Genomic DNA, 19,076 nt, shown 5'->3' with positions numbered 1-19,076 from the left:
AGGTCAAGATCTTCAGATGATGTGGTGCTGCAGGTTTTTCCGGGTTTTCCTGCAGCTGAAAAAGCAAATGCGCCACTGGAGTCAATGAAGTCGCCCCGGAGCGCCAATTAATTTTTATTGTTGTTTTTATTTCACTTTTATCGTTGTTTTAATAAAATGTTGTTTAATTCAATAACTTTCTAGACGATATGCATAAAAATAAGCTAATGAAAGTCAACTCTATACCACTAATAAAAAATATATTCAAAAAGTACCACCTCAATGTAGATCATGAAATAATTGATAACAAATGACTTATCAACATTTCCCTATTTTCATCGCTATAGAAATGAACTAAATTTTTAATTCTCCTCTCATTGTCATTTACTTATTCACAGGTCCAGAATTTTGTAAATATTGTAAATACACACACTGAAATACTGTTCGAAGATTATTTGGTAACACAATAAATAAAGAATTCCCATGCACAACCTTAGGGGTTTAATGGGTTCTCTCGATGTTTATTACTCATATCTAGGACATTTCATTCAATTGATTGTTTTTCTTTTTTGTATTCTGAAAAATCTGTATCTGAAATCGCATATGATGTATTGGAAACTCTTTCTATTGCTGGTAAATAAACATATTATTATTATTATATAAGTTATCTTTTACTGGTTGGATGGAAGAGCAGACGTTGAATTCTGCCATTTGTTCGGTTAGATTAGTATCTCCTGTACTGAGTAACCTTTCAATAAAAGCATAATAATTACTATGCTTACAAAATCTACAGTTAATACTTTACCTTTAACAACACCTGTAGAAATGCCCTTATTCTCGCGTTTGCTTTCTACTCTTTGATGAAGTCTAGGAGAAGGTGTCAGAGATCTTCTAGGCGAAATCTTCCTAGGTTGAATAGAAGATTGACTGAGACCAAAATCACCTGCCTCAACTCGTGGCGATGAGTTGCGATGAATTTTTTTTGTAACTCTTGGAGAATGAGTCCTGGCCGAATGAGATGAAGCGGCCGAAGAAGGCGACAAAAGGACATTCAGGTTACTAGGTCTCTTTCCTAGAGTGGAAGGTTCAGGTTTCCCTGCTTTCTCTGTAGTCTCACTAGAATTGATAGAGAATTTAGTAAAAAATTAAAAAGGAAGATGAAAATGTCTCCCTTGAAAGCATGAATCCACAAGATATTTGGAAACAATTTTCTATTCGAGTTTCTTTCAGAGTAGAGTAGTCGATATCTCCAGATAACAGAAATTTAATGGAATGTGGACTGATATATAATTTTCAAACCAAATAGGAACAATGCCTTAATCTCCACTTTATAAGAGATATGATAATTAAGTAATAAATAGATACAATAGAGTTGGTAGACTTATGGAATCAACCGTGTCGATATATTTCCGAAAACTTCATTGACACAAAACCACACTACTTGTTGAAAGATGGAATCAAATCCAAATAAGAACGTCTGATGCTGAATACTATCATGACATTTTGTAATTTGTTCAAAACTTAGATTTTGTTCATTGATAATGTAAGATAAATCAATCTGGTACCTCAAGACTTCACTAGGACTGGGATCCACCACATCGTTAGTATCAGTTTCCTCCACTGCCCTTGTCACCTTAACTAAGGGTGGTTTCTTTTCTCTGATGAGATAATCAATGTAAGCTTTTCTATACTCAGGTTGGCACTCGAAACGTCCTTCCATTTTCAGTTCCGGCTTCCTTCTGCAAGACACCGTTTTCTCCACGGTTCCATGAGGTATGAATTTGTCCTTTTTCTCCGTTACGTACTGACCCTAAAAAACATAATTTCATCGGCAAAGTTTCTGTATTCCGGACAGTGAAATTAATGTTCAAATTTATTTCAGTTCTTAAAATTGTGAATGAAGACGTTACGTGATAATAACAAATTCTAACTTCTCTGAAAGAATAGAAAAATGAAATTTATTCTATGTCATATCAGTTCCATAATATTCATCAATGAAATTATAAAATATGGAATCAAAGAATATATTATATGAATATCTATTCACCAGTTTTTGGTCGATTCCACATAAAACTGACAAACTGTTACAATTAGTTTTTCCGTTAACCAAATTCGCTCCCTTACGAACAACAACCTTTAGAAATCGAGCGAGCTGACCAGGGATCAACGGGGTCTTACCCTTCAACGAGCGATTCCTAGCACCGGTTTTCTGAATGGACCAAACCACCCACACCAACCCAATACGTATGTATATTATTCAAACCCAGATATTCAACAATTATGAACAGGTTCTCTTAAATGTTTTTTCAACTGACAGTACAGCAACCTTGTAAATAGGTAAGTCAGCAAAAGTATTTTTTCTGAATAATCATGTGACCGAAAAAACTCTCTTATTAGTTTCTTATTAACTTCAGAATGTTCATTTTGTCTCCGTCAACAATGGTTCGAACACGGATTTGTTATTGGTGCTTTTTTTCGCACACAATGTTATATTACAAAACACTCAATATAACATAACATGAATAATACTCACAGTGATATAAAATTATTCATGTAATTTACATTATCAATTCATATCAATAGTACAATATCATTATTCAAAGACTCATGGAGAAAACAATTAAAATTCTGGTTATTGGATTTTCTTTCTCTGTTGACCAAATGAAAAATTTTGTGACCGTCCATTATGAAATGTAGGTATATCCAATGGAAATGAATTTGTTACTGCAAATAATTTGTTTGTAGGAGTGTCATATGGAAGACAATGCAGAACTTCGAACGCTTTTTTATGAGCAGTAAAAATTTTGTTGAAATTATTTTTAGAGCATAGTCATCTGTTGAAATCTGTTTTTCCGGTAACAAGTTGTCACATCTCTTCACCCCCACGAACGACAATCATCAGAAGCCGAAACTTGTGCGAGCTATGGATTACCAAGGTCTTACCTTTCAACGTGCGATTCTTAGCATAGTCATTTTTTTCAGCCTTAAACATATTACCCATTACCCATATATAACATCGTCTACTGTATTGTATACTGTTTAAAAAATCTGTTTGAAATCTGTTTTTCCGTTAACCAGCTGTCGCACCCCTACGAACGACAACCCTCTGAAGTTGAAACTTGTTCGAGCTAAGGATTAACGAATTTTTACCTTTTAACGTGTAATTCCCAACACGATAATTTAACGTTACAAACATTCTGTATGTACACACATCGGAAAAGTCTAGGGATATTTTTTAAAATGGCAATATTTTTTTTAGATCGCTTTTGGGAAAAAAAAGTTGACGGGTGATTATTAAACGAATGTAACTTACAACAAAATTTATTAAATGTTTAAAAATACTGAGTGCGCATATAAGCAAAACTAAAAAAAAATATGGCTCTTCTTTGGCACCCCGAAAAAAATCATAATACAAAAAAAATTGGAACCAGTACAAAGTATGGCCTCCACGCTGGTTTATTACGGCCCTACATCTATCGTGCATCGATAAAATGAGATTGTCAATGTCTTGTTGAGGTACATTTGCCCATTCAGCGATTAAAAGCTCTCTCAATTGAAACGTTGTGTGAATGTTCCCCATATGCGGAGTAATTCTTCATTGAAGCATGTCCCACACCTGCTCGATGGGATTCAGGTCCGGTGATTGTGCTGGCCATGGCAATACATCAACTCCTTCGTTGGTGAGCCAGTCAGTCACTAGACGCACGACATGTGGACGAGCATTATCGTGCATTAAGTGGAAGTTTTCTCCAACAGCACCAGCAAACGGACGGACGATAGGTAGAAGAATGGTGTCGAGGTACTGTCGAGCTGTGAGGGAGCGATTTGGAAAAACGAGATCGGTTCTGCCGCCGATCATGATTCCGCCCCATAGCATTACTGTACCACCTCTGTATGTATGGACTTCCTGGACGTGTCTCAAACGTTCATTATTTCCAGGTCGTCTCCACAGTCTTACTCAACGAGAATCTGGATGAAATCCAAATCTGGATTCATCTGTAAACGAAACTGTGGCCCAATCATTTGCATCCCAGTTTTGATGTTCTTGACACCACTCTAATCTTCTACCGCGATTGCCTCTCGACAAAGATGGACATCTAAGTGGTCTTCTGTTATGGAGATCTGCTTCATGCAGTCGATTTCTGACAGTATCACGACCAATGGTTACCTGGTGCGTCTGCTGCAACACGTTAACCAACTCAGGTGCTGTGATTGTCGGTTGTCTTCTTGCGGTTAAGACCAAAAATCGGTCTTGAACTGCAGTTGTGGCGCGTCCTCGCCCTGGATGTTGTTCGGCTGGACTGCCAGTTTCACGGAAACGCCGCCACAATCGACTGATAATACTTTGGGAGACCCCCAAACGAAGAGCTACATCATTTTGTCGCATGCCACCTTGAAGAAGCCCTACAGCTCTATTCATCTCAGCCAATGGTAAGTGATGGCGTTCCATGTTAAAGCACAATATTTCCAGTTTAATTGCTGAGCAAGAACTGCATAGAATGTACAAACTTGACACTTTCAGATTATTCATTTTAGCCGAAAACCTACAGTTTGTAAAAAACTTGATAAAAGATTAGTTACCGTTTTTGCAGGCTTTGTTCAACCCATAGAAATCTACAGGGTAGTCGAGTGTACCAATTTAATCGAAATTAAACGACCTCATGCATTTATTTTTATGATATTTAGTATGTTATAAAAATATCCCTAGACTTTTCCAATGTGTGTATAATAAGCATAAATTCGAATACAAACACGATTCTTGAGGATTGATTGGAGTGTATGTTGTTCAATTTGCAAAATATGGGCCTAACGGATCATTCACTATCCCTTGGATTTCTATGGCTTCTAGCTTTTATTAAAGAATGTAATGTTCAACGGAGTTGAATGCTTTTTGAGGTTCATGAAAATAGCAACCACTAAATTTCCTTTATCAAGAAAACTGATTTCCTATCTTCTACGTGGGTGACTAGTATCATGTTGCCTGTACTAGAAATCGTTAATTCTTAGCTTGTTACAAGTTTCGTCTTTTGAGAATTGTCTTTCGTTGGTAATTTGCCATTATCTCTGTCGGAATCGTATCTTGATTTTTTTAATAATGGATTTTGTGTTACTTTATATGAAAAAGTATTGCACTGGACGAAGAGGGAAAGAAATCGATTGAAGAATAAGATGAAATTAGGAAAAATAAAACGTTTGTGAAGAGTGTCAGTAACAACCAAACTGTGTTATAACTTCAATATAAATATCTCTGAGATAGTAATAAAAACAGTACCTCTCCAGTGGAAATCAAATGACCTGTAGGCCTCTTAACAGATGGTCTTTGCCTTGGAAAATCCACAAAAGCTCTACTATATTCAGGTTTTGCGTCAATCGCACCATCCCCTTTCATATAACTCAAACCCAAGCCTTCTTTCCTACTTCTCCTACTCGCTGGTGGCTTCTTATCAAAATCATAATCTATGTATGCATTCTGTTGATGCAATTTTTTTGTTTTGCCCGAGCCATCTTCGATTGCCTGGCTTGTTCCCAGATTGGGATGTGAAGATACTCTAGTCAAAACGTTGCCTGTAGTTCCACTGTCTAAGAATCCGCTGCCGAAGTGGGAACTTGTTGATACATGCCTACGTCTTCTGCCTTCATTATCATCAGGCTTGCCATCAGAATCTCGCAGAAACGGGATAAGAGGATGCATGTTTCTTTCGTGTTGTTTACCAGCTGTTTCGTCTTCGAACATACCGCCAGGCTTCAAATTGTTGAGCGGTAAGATCAGTTTTGGCCTTTCTAAACTATTATAGAACACGTATTGATGTCTGTATTCCGGAATCAGAAACTGATCGCCTTCTAAATGCAGATTTGTCGACTTTTTTACTAGCGGTGGTCTCTTGGAAATCTCGAATGGCACAAACTTTGCCTGTTTTTCAGTGAGAATATCCAAATCTCCTTCCAAGTGCAGCTGTGTGAATTTTTTGCAAAGTGGAGCTCTATCGAATTTGTCGAAATTTATATACTGCGTGCTAGTTTCAGTCTTTGTTTCCATATCCCCTTCTAGTTTTAAAGTTGTTGGCGTCCTGCACAACTTTGCTCTTTGTTCTAACAGATATCCGATAAATTTTTCCGCGTGTTCTGTGATATGTGAATAATCTCCTTGAATTTCCAAGTTTGTGAGTCTCTTATGTAGCCGTCGCTTTCGAGAGAACTTTCTAGGTCCACCAAGGAATTCCAAAGAAGTTGATAACCTAGAGAAAAAGATCATACAATCATATTTCAGTAAAATATGGAAGTTAAACAGAAAAAATGAATCATCATAGTTTTTCCACTAATATTGTAAAATTCAAAAGAACTGTAGCTATAATAATAATGATGATTATTACCTTTCTGCGGAGCTTTTTTTTGAGTTTTTTTCTATAATAATGAGGAGGAATGCAAATCGAGCAAATGATATGATATCGATCAACGTCAAAGGCGTACATCCTCCAATGCTAACCGTGCTTCAGAAGCTCTAGCCCTTCAATAGCCTTCTTACTCGATTTCTTCAATAAGAAACAGGGCCCCACACAATCGACTCGTTTGAGAGGATCAGAAGCAAATCGATTTTTTGCTTATTATTGTTAACAATCATAATGACACAGGTAGCTTTGAGTGGGAAAATCGATCTCAACGGATAGGGAATTATCTGTTTCTGTTGAAATATGTTTTCCGTTAACCAGCTGTTAACTTCAAGTACTCTATTTTATTCGGTGACGCTTTATAGTCCTCAACCAGCCTGCTAAGATGGCTAAGGCAAAACAGTAGGCAGTTCTGTCTTCCGTTGAGGCTAAGGGTTAGAATAACTGCCCTTGCATGGTGTTTATGCAAATAAAAAGGAGGCCTAATCCAGCAGTGACGGCTCGTGCATTGGAGAACAGGGGAGGCTTAAGTCATATAGACTATATACACACAGAAAAGCCCGCCGGAGGCGCGAAAATTTTTATGTTGTTGCACGTTTTGCTTAATACCAAAGTTAGGGCATGGGCATGACAATGCGTAAAAAGTGCATGAGGAGCTATGGACTTTATTTTAGTTTGTAAACCATTTAAATGGCCGGCCATGACCGCAGCCCCAGATTTGCGCAATTAACTTTTGCCTAAAATTATAGGTGTCACACGTACGAATTGAAAAATTAAACAAATCGTCAGCTGTGCGCCCAGATGAAACATCATGAAAACCCATAAAACGTTCTACCACATTACCATCTTTGACATATCTAAAAAGAATTGAAAGTTGTGATGTACAGGTAATATCGGTAGTTTCATCAATTTCCCATGTAAAAAAAGAAACATTTTCAATCTCCTTGCTTATATTTTCCTTAATAATATATGCCACACTGTCTATAATAAGCTCATTTTGGATGGTATTTGAGGTGCCCGAAAAAACGCTACCGTTTAAAAAACTGCTAAATTGTAAATCATATTTGCCCCATAACACGAGGTGAATTTTTTTAATCGGAGTATCCTATTTCAGACCACGTTTGATATTCGGTTTGTACGGAAAATAAAACACAGGGCCAACAAAAAAGTTTTTCTCGTTTAATGGAGCCGGTTAACCAATCGCATTTACCGTACCAACTAATATTATATCCTCGATTTTGTCGATTATCTGACGATTTAATTGAAATCACATTTGGTTGAGGCCTTCCCAGAGTTTTAATAATGTAAAATTTATTATCATAAAAAAAGACTTAAAATTATTTGTCAGCAACCAATCGACTATATCGTCAGATTTTTTAATTTCGTTCAACTTATCCATAATAAATGGAAAAAAAAATTACCAAAAAGTGAAAACCTGAAAATACCTTGAAATTGAAAGAAAACACTTTAAAAATATTACCAAAAAGCACTGCTATAATATAATACTGCTGTTTCATACACAAATAACAAATATTATAAAGAAACACTAAAACGATTTACCGGAATTCTTTTCAGTCCCGGTCCGTCACGGTATCCCGTCCGAATAATTAAATAAAAAACAAACGCAGTCGTACACTAACGGAGACCAACTGGAGGCTAGCCTCCTCTGACGCTATAATTTCTTCAACTGAAATTACAAATCGGGACGTATCTCTCTGCTTGGATCGGTCTCGTGGAGTCTGTGTTTTTTAAAGTGGTCGGAGGCTTGGCTCCCTTCCAACGTATGGCATTTATTATTTCGGTTTGATAGTTTATTCATTATTCGTTCATGGGCGGTGCGTTTGAGTTTTGTTGATGCAGGATACAGTGTGGTACGTATTACGTAGTGAGTGATTGTGTTTTTTCGGGCATATTATGTATTTATGTCAAAAATTAATGGCAAAGTAATGATACCAAAGCATTTTTAGAAAAAAATAATCATAATTATTTGTCAATATCTTTTAATTTATTGCGATGAATAGCCTCAAATTTTATGGGGAGGCTAAGCCTCCCTTGCCTCCTCTGACGAGCCGCCGCTGTAATCAAGTGATGGTATACGAGCCGTAGCAAAGAATAAATGGTATCTGGGACTTGCATCTGGGATCTAGGTAATACTTCTTCGGAAGACTTTCACTAAATGGTTAACAACACAAGTTTTTTACTATAGAATATTTAATTCTGCCGTGTTCAGTGTTCAGAGTGTGGTTATTGAACTGTTCAAGCACAATCACATCACGTTGTAATGGAAATACAAAACGTTGTTATGTATTTCCATTACATATCTCTTACAGTGGACTTGATGGATATGGGCAACACTTTCCCCAAACTCGTGTGAGCTGGATGGATAAAAAAAATTAGGAGGAAGATAACTTTTCGAACTATTCCTCCGGCTTCTAATGAGAGTTATATTAGCTAATCTACTTCGATCTTAAACGATTCTTCCGAAGGTGGTGGAAAAGGTAAATATTGATCTCATGGAAAACCCTGGGTCCGACGATCAATTGAATTTCAGTTTCTCATATAAGTAGATCAAAATAGCGGCTGGACTAAGAATTTACGCCCCAAGCACTTACGGCCTGATGACTTCGACAATTGCGGGACTAGTCAAACGTCACACCCATGCTCAATCCCTGAAGAGATGGGATGAAATCAAAGGATGCAATCTTGCCAGGATCACCCTGGGCGACCCTGGAAAGCTGACGCCGAAGATATATCTGGCGATGCTGTGGGCCTATACTCACTCTCCTTACTCTACAGATACAGCTCTGGACCTTCTAATCCAACCTTGGTATGGTATTATTAATATTTTTCATTCTTGTTTTTTCCGCAACCTTAGGTTGTCTTTCCTTGTTACACCATACTGAGTAGGAAAAAGTGGATGAAACACGTATTTTTTCTAGTGCTATTTTCAATCAAACTTTCTATTGGAAGTATATCAAGACACTCGATAACGTCATATTTCTACAAAAATAATGTTGTTGATGTCACACAATTTTTAATGGGGACATCGATCTATCCTGGATATCACATCTGAAATTTCATCGAATATTCAGATGAATATTCATTAAAATGCTAAGTTCCTCGCAGAACAACGCATACAAATCGAATGAAAATTTCATCAAGCAGTAATAGTACATAAAAGTATTTCACTCACCCTACTTTCGCTTGGATCTAGAACACTGAATCAAAAAGAAAAGTGAATGAGAAAAGAATTTATGAATATTACGCTAGACAGAGGTTTCGTGACTAAACTGGAGGGAAGTCGAGCAACTTCTGAGATTTGCATTTGCTTTGAGAAGGTAAATATCTTAACTACTAAAATTTATGAGAAATCGATCAAATATTCAAAGGAAACTTTCAAGATGATTGGCTTCGGTGGGCTCATACTTCCTTTACGAACGATCATCCATTAGCGAGGGTGCGTCTATAACCCTATCTCTCTTTTTAATGGCAATAATAGTTGCAGTTTCGAGCAACATACATGCATATGTCCGATTTAGTAATGTAAAACTGTGAAACAAGGAAAAGTGTGAATTTCCGGAACTGAAACCTGAGAAATAGAGAAAAATGAAAATAAGTATTAGGTACATTTTTGACATTGCTTCTATTAGTGCTAAAACAGGGCATAAAAACTGGTTATATTCATTATTATAATTCCGTATTTCATTCCCATCCGGTATATTTCTCTAATGAATAACCTAACTTTCATAACAATGAATTCATAGAAACAAAAGTTACAGTGACTTACAACTTTGCAGTTGCGAATTGGAATTCAATGTGACATATGACATTCGAATATCAACATAATAATAATTGATATCACTGGAGTTTTTCCCAACACCAAACCGTTATTTTAACACCTCGACACATGTTTCAATCACCAAGTGATCATCTTCAAGAGGAAGATCATACTTTGTTTAATTTTGAAGATGATCACTTGGTGATCGAAACACGTGTCGAGCTGTCAAAATAACGGTTTGGTGTTAGGACAAAAACTCCAGTAATATTCATCACTACACAAAAGGTTCCAAACAGTGCATCACAAGTACATAATAATAATCAAGCAATTTTCACAAATACATTTTTCATTCTAGACGCTGTTCTAACACCGCAGCTTCATCAGTAGTAATAGTACATGCACTAGTCTACAATTCTTATATACCTCAATTACCTCGCTTGATCGGTAAATGGTAAATGAGATGACAGATAGAATTCGTGAAACCATTACAATCTCAATTCTTAAACAGCAGGTGAATTTTGAATATGAATAATTCTTGGCATCATGAAAAAGGGTTCAACAATGGTGAATGGTTAACCTGTTGTTAGTTGTTCAAAAGGGAATTTAATGTTTGCCTTCATTGATTTCCAGATACTCAAGCAGGTGCAATTTATGTACTTTATTTTCAGTATGGTGTTTGTCGTAGTTAATGTTGAAGTGTGATTGTTCTCCAAAAGGGGCGCAAAAGTTAATCTAGGAAATAATTTCAAAACGAAAATTTCCGGTCATCAAAGAAATTTCAAACTGAAGGAAGCCAAATCCAACTATGCGTGTCACCTTCAAAACAGTTTCAAATTAGAATTAGTCTTGTTTATACTGCGACAGCTTGAATTTTGCTGTTCAGTCCCATGGAAAATACTAGCTCATAGATTTCATTTATGTCACTAGTGAAACAATGTATTATTTTCGCTATTGAGCAACACCACTTTCTTGCGGAAAGTTATCAGCTGAAACCAAAAGATGTGAATCAGCTTTCTCCATACAAACCGCTTAACTCATCATTCTGTTGAAGTGGACGATAAAAAACAGATTATTCGCCAACAATCGTCGCATTTAAGTGAAGTGGAAATTATTACACTACATTATTAAGTCGACTTGATTCTAGAAAATTATCAAAATGACATCAATTAACCACTATGGACTATAGTTCCGGTGCCAGAAAAACAAGTTAGGTTAGGTGTTCTTCTGATATTACCCAAATTTCAGTAGATCCCCTGATTAAGACAGCTTTCGTGAAAACAATATTATGTATCATCTTGATACCAGAATAACATTACTTTGGGATTGAACAACACCATCTATGAAATAACTATATCCGTATAATCTCCTGATCTGGTCACCGCCATCTATTCAGTTGATCTTGTGTGATATTCCACCTATGACTCCATTCCACGTCTTTCTTGGTCTTCCTCTTGTCTTCAGGCGAAGCTCTCAGGCTTACAGAGACAGGCTTGTCTGGCCATCAGTGGTGCCATCAGTACCACACCGTCAGCGGCCATGGAGATCATTCTAGATCGATCTAGCCTCTAGAAAGAGGCTAGATAGACTGCATGTAGACTTGAGAACATTGCCAATTGCACAAACCAATTTAATGCAGAGTGCAACAGACTGTTGGTTAACACTGGAAGTCGCAGCATTCTGGAAATGACCTCTGACTTTATGCCTCCAACTGTTAACTACGAACTGCTTTATAAAGTACTATTTCCGAGTAGAGAGGACTCGATCCTCCGGCAGAAGGAAATAGTAAGAGCAGATAATTGTTGGTTCACAGATGGATCAAAAACACCTTCCAGTTCTGGTGCAGGTGTTTTCAGTCGCAGACCCAGGACAGAGATATCAACCTGCATAGGAACCTATGCGACTGTATTCCAAGCTTAAATTAACGCTATTGAATTTTGTGCGGAGAGATTGGAAGAACCCAACCTCATACACAAGTCAATAAAATTATTCTCGGACAGTCAAGCGGCGTTGGAAGCTCTTGGCTCCTACCTAACAACGTCTAAATTGGTAGCAAATTACCAAAAGCGACTCTCCTCCATAGAAAAATTAACGGATTGCCTCTGATCTGGATTCCTGGCCATACTGGCCTGGAAGGCAATAAGGCTGCTGACTCCCTTGTAAAGGAGGGTGCTGAAAGCATCTTCATCGGACCAGAATCTGTCATAGGCATCACTTTATGCTTTGCCAAACAAAGATGGCTAAAATATTTATGGACTTCTGGCAGAATCTTCCAGGATGATCTCACTCCTAGGCGTTTATTCACCCTTCGAAGCTTGATACCAAACAGTTGTTGGACTATAGTAGGGATGAACTACGATATTTAACAGGCCTTCTTACAGGTCAATGTCATTTGAATCATCATATTATGCAGAGACTCGGACTGTCGAAAGACTGTGTATGTCGCCTCTGTTTGGAAAATGATGAAACAGCAGAGCACATACTTTGTGCCTGCCCCACTGGAGACCGAATCAGATATTTAGAGTTCGGCAGAGCCGTATCTACTCTCACCATCTGACCTGAAAGACCACTCACCATACAAACTAATCGGCTTCGTTAAGAGGCTGGGTTCATTTGGTCGAGTGTGAATAGGTGTGAGCCACATTAAACCCTTGCGGGTTGCGGTGGAGAGTCAAATAGACCCACTCACTTTGGAGCTAACCTAACCTCTTTTTTTGTTTCTGTGTTTTCGTATTCTATTTCTGTTCGGTCGTTCTTGTGTTCAAGGTTGATTCTATTCCTAAATATTCTCTCATGTTGTATTTCTTATTCCATCCCCTCTTGTGACGCCTCTGACTCTTCTGAGATACTTTTTCTCGACAGCTTGAATTTTTTGCAGTTCAGTCTCTTGGAAAAGATTCATGATTGACTTCCGAATGTCGAAATTGGCCATGTATATTGCCTTGAAAACATGAATCTTCGTTATTCTTGTAATGTCAGTTTAATTAATGAATGCTTTGTTCATTGTATAGTAGATTAACATTGTTATTCCAATTCCTAAAAAATGAGAATTGAAAATTCCTGTTTTTATACCACTTTCATTCGTAACAGACGTCTGCAGTCCTACAAGGACATGAACAAACGAATATGGGTACAAGGAATAAAAAAACATTTTTCATGATAACTTTCTACCACGTAGTAATGGCTATATACATCAGTTTATTTCTATTTTGTTATTAATTTCCATTTCTTTACTCCCGTAACTGTTCATGTGTACTTGAAAAATGTGTGTATTTGAAAGATGTTAGTTTTTCTTTATTTACGCCATCAGTTCTCATCCCTATACAGGGTGTTGATTAAGTAAGTACCATAAATTCAACAGACGATTCTTTAGGTAATTTTAAGACGAAACGTTCACATAAACATGGGTCCGCAAATCCTTCGTTCTCAAGATACAAGGTGTTAAATTAAAAATAAAAAAAGTTTTCCAAGGCAACCCTTGATTATTATTCATGTTATTTTCAGAAGAGTGCGAAATTCAATAATGCGGCGGCTAGACGGTTGTATTGAAGCCGAAGGAGGCCATTTCCAACACTTAATTTAGTGTTGTCTAGATGTTAATGTTATTCAATATTTGTTGTTATTGTTACATAATTAGTAATGAAAAATTGTAAAAATAATAATTTCCAAAAGAAACATTTAATTTCCCAATTATTCCTTGTGAGGTCCAGGGATATTCAATTAGGTCGACTTTTTTTAAAAACTAAGCAAAATGCGAAAAAAACTCAAGAGACAAAAAAGTTGTATTTCTAATTGCTCAATACAAAGAAATAATAAAAATTGCACAAAAGTCAGTGTCGTACATTTTTAAGTCAAAAATATTCATTCAAATCCCGCTCGAGCGCCACTGGACTCAATAAATTGAATCACGTTCGGGATAAATTAGCTCCTTAATGTTATAAATACAATTGCCAAATAACAATAAAATTAGGTAAAGGATATTTAAGATATTTACGAATAACTTTTTGTTTATTTTTATTTTAACACCCTGTATCTTGAGAATGAAGTATTTGCGGATCCATGTTTATATAAACATTTCGTCTTAAAATCATCTAAAAAATCGTCTCTTGAATTTATGGTACATACTTAATTAACACCCTGTATATTATTGTTCTTTCTCTACTACCATCGCTTGAACAAACATGCTAGTCCGAACACAGTACTTATTTATATTTCACTCAGGGAAGATATCACAAATTTATTTTCTATCTATTTTCTATCTCCTATCGTAGTACTTTTATAATAACAATTTCTTTCATGTAGTTTGCTATTCTCATTAACGATGTGTTCAATATTTATTTTTCTAGGTGACAGCTTGAATAATTATCGATATACGTGCCTGTTAGCAGTCTCATTTTCCATGTGCTTTCCATCAATTATTTCATGAACAGGATCGCTCAAGCTTTCTGTGGAATGTTTCCTGAATGATTCATTGTAGTTCGATTGGAAATCGTGTGTTCCTTCCAATTTCAGTGAGGATTGTGGTCTTATCGGCGAGGTCGTTAAAAAATCTTTCTGAAACAATACAAATTCATTATGTGTGAGACATGAATAATCCATTAAGTATTTTAGATATACAGCGTGTAAATTTATAATAATAATACTAATGGAATAAAATATAACATCCAAGAGGCGAAGTTCAAAACTGCAGTGTAGAACACTACAGGTTTGTTCTACCACACTTAACCTCCACAGCCAGCTACGAGAACTGGCAACAAAAATATAACAAATACATGAAAAATAAAATAGAAAAAGTAATGCATTATACACCTGATATCAAACAGCATTCGAATAACGACAACAACAAAATATATATATATATATATATATATATATATATATATATATATATATATAAAAATCGATTTAATTCGTGAGGTTGCAGTCAATAGCTGGGCTGTTACAAAGAAAACTCTTTGTTATATGTCAAGCTTTCGGTATATTTCACACCTTCGTCAGGACAACTACAATAATAAGATTATATATCTTGTAAAAAATATATAAATATGGAGAACTTACTAACGTGAGAATAAAATATAAAATGGTTCAAAAACAGATAGAAAAACATTAATAAATGACAGTTAATAAAAATTTTGGCTGACAATGTCAAGTGGGAAAATTCTGAATGATACTCGAATTACTAGATTTTTTATTTTCTTTATCATATTTCAGTAGGTACGTGTAAATTTTGCTGAGACTATCAATATCAGTTCGTTTATTCATTGAATGTTCTTCGTTATTAATATGTATCATTTCCAAAAATATTCTTTTCGTTGTATTGGTTTCTCTATCTAAAATATTTGGATTTTCAAAATTCATTTTATGATCCTCCGAATTAACATGTTCTGTTAATGCACAAGAATTAACATTTCGTCTACAGTCGCTCTTATGGGAAGTGATGCGACTACTTAGAGGTCTAGATGTTTGTCCTATATATGTTTTAGAACAATCCATACAAGAAATTTTGTATACTAAATTGGATTTTTGTTTATTTGAAATTGGAGCTTTTACTTTACTGTATAATTTAGATATAGAAGTGACATTTGTTTTAGATATTTTGAGGTTATTATTTCGGAATACATTAATTAATTTTGGTGTCAATTCTTGAATATATGGGAGTGATTTATATATGAATGAAGGTATAACGTTGTTATGTTCAACTTCTTCATTATTATTTTGAAAGTTTGTTCTTTCACAAAATAAAATTCTGTTTACTAAAGATTTGGGATAAGAATTTTGGATCAGAATTTTACTGAAATTAGACAAACTTTGGTTTCGTAAATCGGGATGGGTAATTTTGATGATTCTGTTTTTTAATGATTTTATTAAATTGATTTTCATTTTATTTGGATGATAGGAATGTTAATTAATAAATCTATTACTTGATGTTGGTTTTCTGTACCATTCAGTGATGATAATATTTTGTTCTGATCTCAATAACTTCATATCGAGGAAAGGAATTGAGTTGTTTATTTCTTCTTCAATAGTGAATTGGATATTGAGATCATATGAATTAAATACATTCAAAATTTCTTCTTTTCCATCTGTAGGTATGGTCAGAATCAAATCATCTACAAAACGTTTGATGAATGGAATAGGGAAAGGTAATTTTTGAATACAGTCATCAATAAGCTCATCTAAAACAAAACTCGATAAAATTGGTGAAATGGTGAAATATTACAGCTAAATCATTAATGATATACAATTCCATAGCACCACGTTTTTATTCGTTACCTAAAGTTCATAAACCTACCTTATCCATGCGACCAATTGTATCTTCCATCGATGCACCTAACTCAAAACTTTGTAAATTTCTAACGAATATTTTAACAACTTCCTATAAAACAGACAATCCTTATTATATTAAAGATTCTTTTTCATTTAGTGAATTTATAAATAATTTTCAGCTTCCTCAAAATTATGTTTTGATAAGCCTAGATGTTGTTTCACTTTTCACAAACCTACCGTTAAAAGTAGTGAAACAAACTTTGAACAAAAATTGGTCTAACATTGAAGAACACTGTGAATTAGACAAAATTACATTCATGAATATTTTAGATTTTATTTTTGATTCAACATATTTTATATTTGAAGACAAATTTTATAAACAAATATTTGGCACACCTATGGGTTCCACCATTTCACCAATTTTATCGAGTTTTGTTTTAGATGAGCTTATTGATGACTGTATTCAAAAATTATCTTTCCCTATTCCATTCATCAAACGTTTTGTAGATGATTTGATTCTGACCATACCTACAGATGGAAAAGAAGAAATTTTGAATGTATTTAATTCATATGATCTCAATATCCAATTCACTATTGAAAAAGAAATAAACAACTCAATTCCTTTCCTCGATATGAAGTTATTGAGATCAGAACAAAATATTATCATCACTGAATGGTACAGAAAACCAACATCAAGTAATAGATTTATTAATTACCATTCCTATCATCCAAATAAAATGAAAATCAATTTAATAAAATCATTAAAAAACAGAATCATCAAAATAACCCATCCCGATTTACGAAACCAAAGTTTGTCTAATTTTAGTAAAATTCTGATCCAAAATTCTTATCCCAAATCTTTAGTAAACAGAATTTTATTTTGTGAAAGAACAAACTTTCAAAATAATAATGAAGAAGTTGAACATAACAACGTTATACCTTCATTCATATATAAATCACTCCCATATATTCAAGAATTGACACCAAAATTAATTAATGTATTCCGAAATAATAACCTCAAAATATCTAAAACAAATGTCACTTCTATATCTAAATTATACAGTAAAGTAAAAGCTCCAATTTCAAATAAACAAAAATCCAATTTAGTATACAAAATTTCTTGTATGGATTGTTCTAAAACATATATAGGACAAACATCTAGACCTCTAAGTAGTCGCATCACTTCCCATAAGAGCGACTGTAGACGAAATGTTAATTCTTGTGCATTAACAGAACATGTTAATTCGGAGGATCATAAAATGAATTTTGAAAATCCAAATATTTTAGATAGAGAAACCAATACAACGAAAAGAATATTTTTGGAAATGATACATATTAATAACGAAGAACATTCAATGAATAAACGAACTGATATTGATAGTCTCAGCAAAATTTACACGTACCTACTGAAATATGATAAAGAAAATAAAAAATCTAGTAATTCGAGTATCATTCAGAATTTTCCCACTTGACATTGTCAGCCAAAATTTTTATTAACTGTCATTTATTAATGTTTTTCTATCTGTTTTTGAACCATTTTATATTTTATTCTCACGTTAGTAAGTTCTCCATATTTATATATTTTTTACAAGATATATAATCTTATTATTGTAGTTGTCCTGACGAAGGTGTGAAATATACCGAAAGCTTGACATATAACAAAGAGTTTTCTTTGTAACAGCCCAGCTATTATTCTGTTATATATATATATATATATATATATATATATATATATATATATATATATATATATATATATATATATATATATATATATATATTTCAATATTAAATTCTACAAAAAGGATTTGAAGCTTTATATCTTCTATTAATTATCTGCGAGCGTTTTCGACAGTTGGTAGTACTGTCATCTTCTGGCACTCCTCAAACTGAACTGGTCATCCTATTGTCTGTCTCTTTATACGGTCAGAGCGTCTTAACTCAGGTATTTCAGGTACTTGAGGTGAATTTGCCTGTATTTGTTCTGCATCAGGTACTCATCTTCGTCTTAGATCTTCTCTAGGTATGTGTATAGTTTTGTTTAATATATTGAATGTGAGATCTTGTTGTGTTTTGATTTGTACTTGTTCCTCGATAAGTGATTTATGACTGTTGAATTTATGGATGTTCAAGTTTTCCCAAATGTCCACACGGTTTCCTTTGTTGATTTGTTTTATTAGTTTTATGTTCTCACGACCTACGTGGTCGTGTTAGATGTAGCCTGGGAATTCTAGGTCTTCTAACTGGAACCACAAATGTGCGGTTGGCTCCTGTTGTTGACTCCGTGCGTTTGTGTTGTTTCCTGCTTTCGGCAAACAAGTGTTGCCCATCTTTACACTTGGCTGCACCGCGCTGATGAGGCCAATAGCCAGAAACACGTGTCCGCGGTTTGCTCCTCTGTTTGGAGTGTTGTATCCACGATTTTTTTCATTTTTGATTTATATCATGCACACTCGATAAAATCTCTATTTGTATATATATATATATATATATATATATATATATATATATATATATATATATATATATATATATATATATATATTATTGAGTAGTCAAGTTTGTTCACCTAGTAGTTAATTTTCAATTTTTGCCTGAAAATACCTATTTTAAAATGTTTCAAATGAGGAGGAAGTTTATTATAAACGCTGCATATCTGATACGTAAAT

General features: G+C 34.7%; 1 protein-coding gene across 1 annotated transcript in view; it reads right to left on the bottom strand.

Moving 5' to 3' along the window:
* LOC111504544 (uncharacterized) overlaps window positions 1-19,076 on the bottom strand; it is a 41,646-nt gene that overhangs the window by 5,337 nt on the left and 17,233 nt on the right. Inside the window, exons 4-7 of the mRNA XM_023159116.2 lie at window positions 14,519-14,694; window positions 5,252-6,215; window positions 1,545-1,789; window positions 785-1,095 (exon numbers count right to left, since the gene is read on the bottom strand). Coding sequence (XP_023014884.2) covers window positions 785-1,095; window positions 1,545-1,789; window positions 5,252-6,215; window positions 14,519-14,694 — 1,696 coding nt within the window. The remainder of the gene's footprint in view (window positions 1-784; window positions 1,096-1,544; window positions 1,790-5,251; window positions 6,216-14,518; window positions 14,695-19,076) is intronic.

This window comes from Leptinotarsa decemlineata, unplaced genomic scaffold (assembly GCF_025532065.1).
Source record: "Leptinotarsa decemlineata unplaced genomic scaffold, Ldec_3_MD MMD2_tig00002082_RagTag_RagTag, whole genome shotgun sequence".
Taxonomy (NCBI): Eukaryota; Metazoa; Arthropoda; class Insecta; order Coleoptera; family Chrysomelidae; genus Leptinotarsa; species Leptinotarsa decemlineata.
This window is presented reverse-complemented; position numbering and strand designations above follow the sequence as displayed.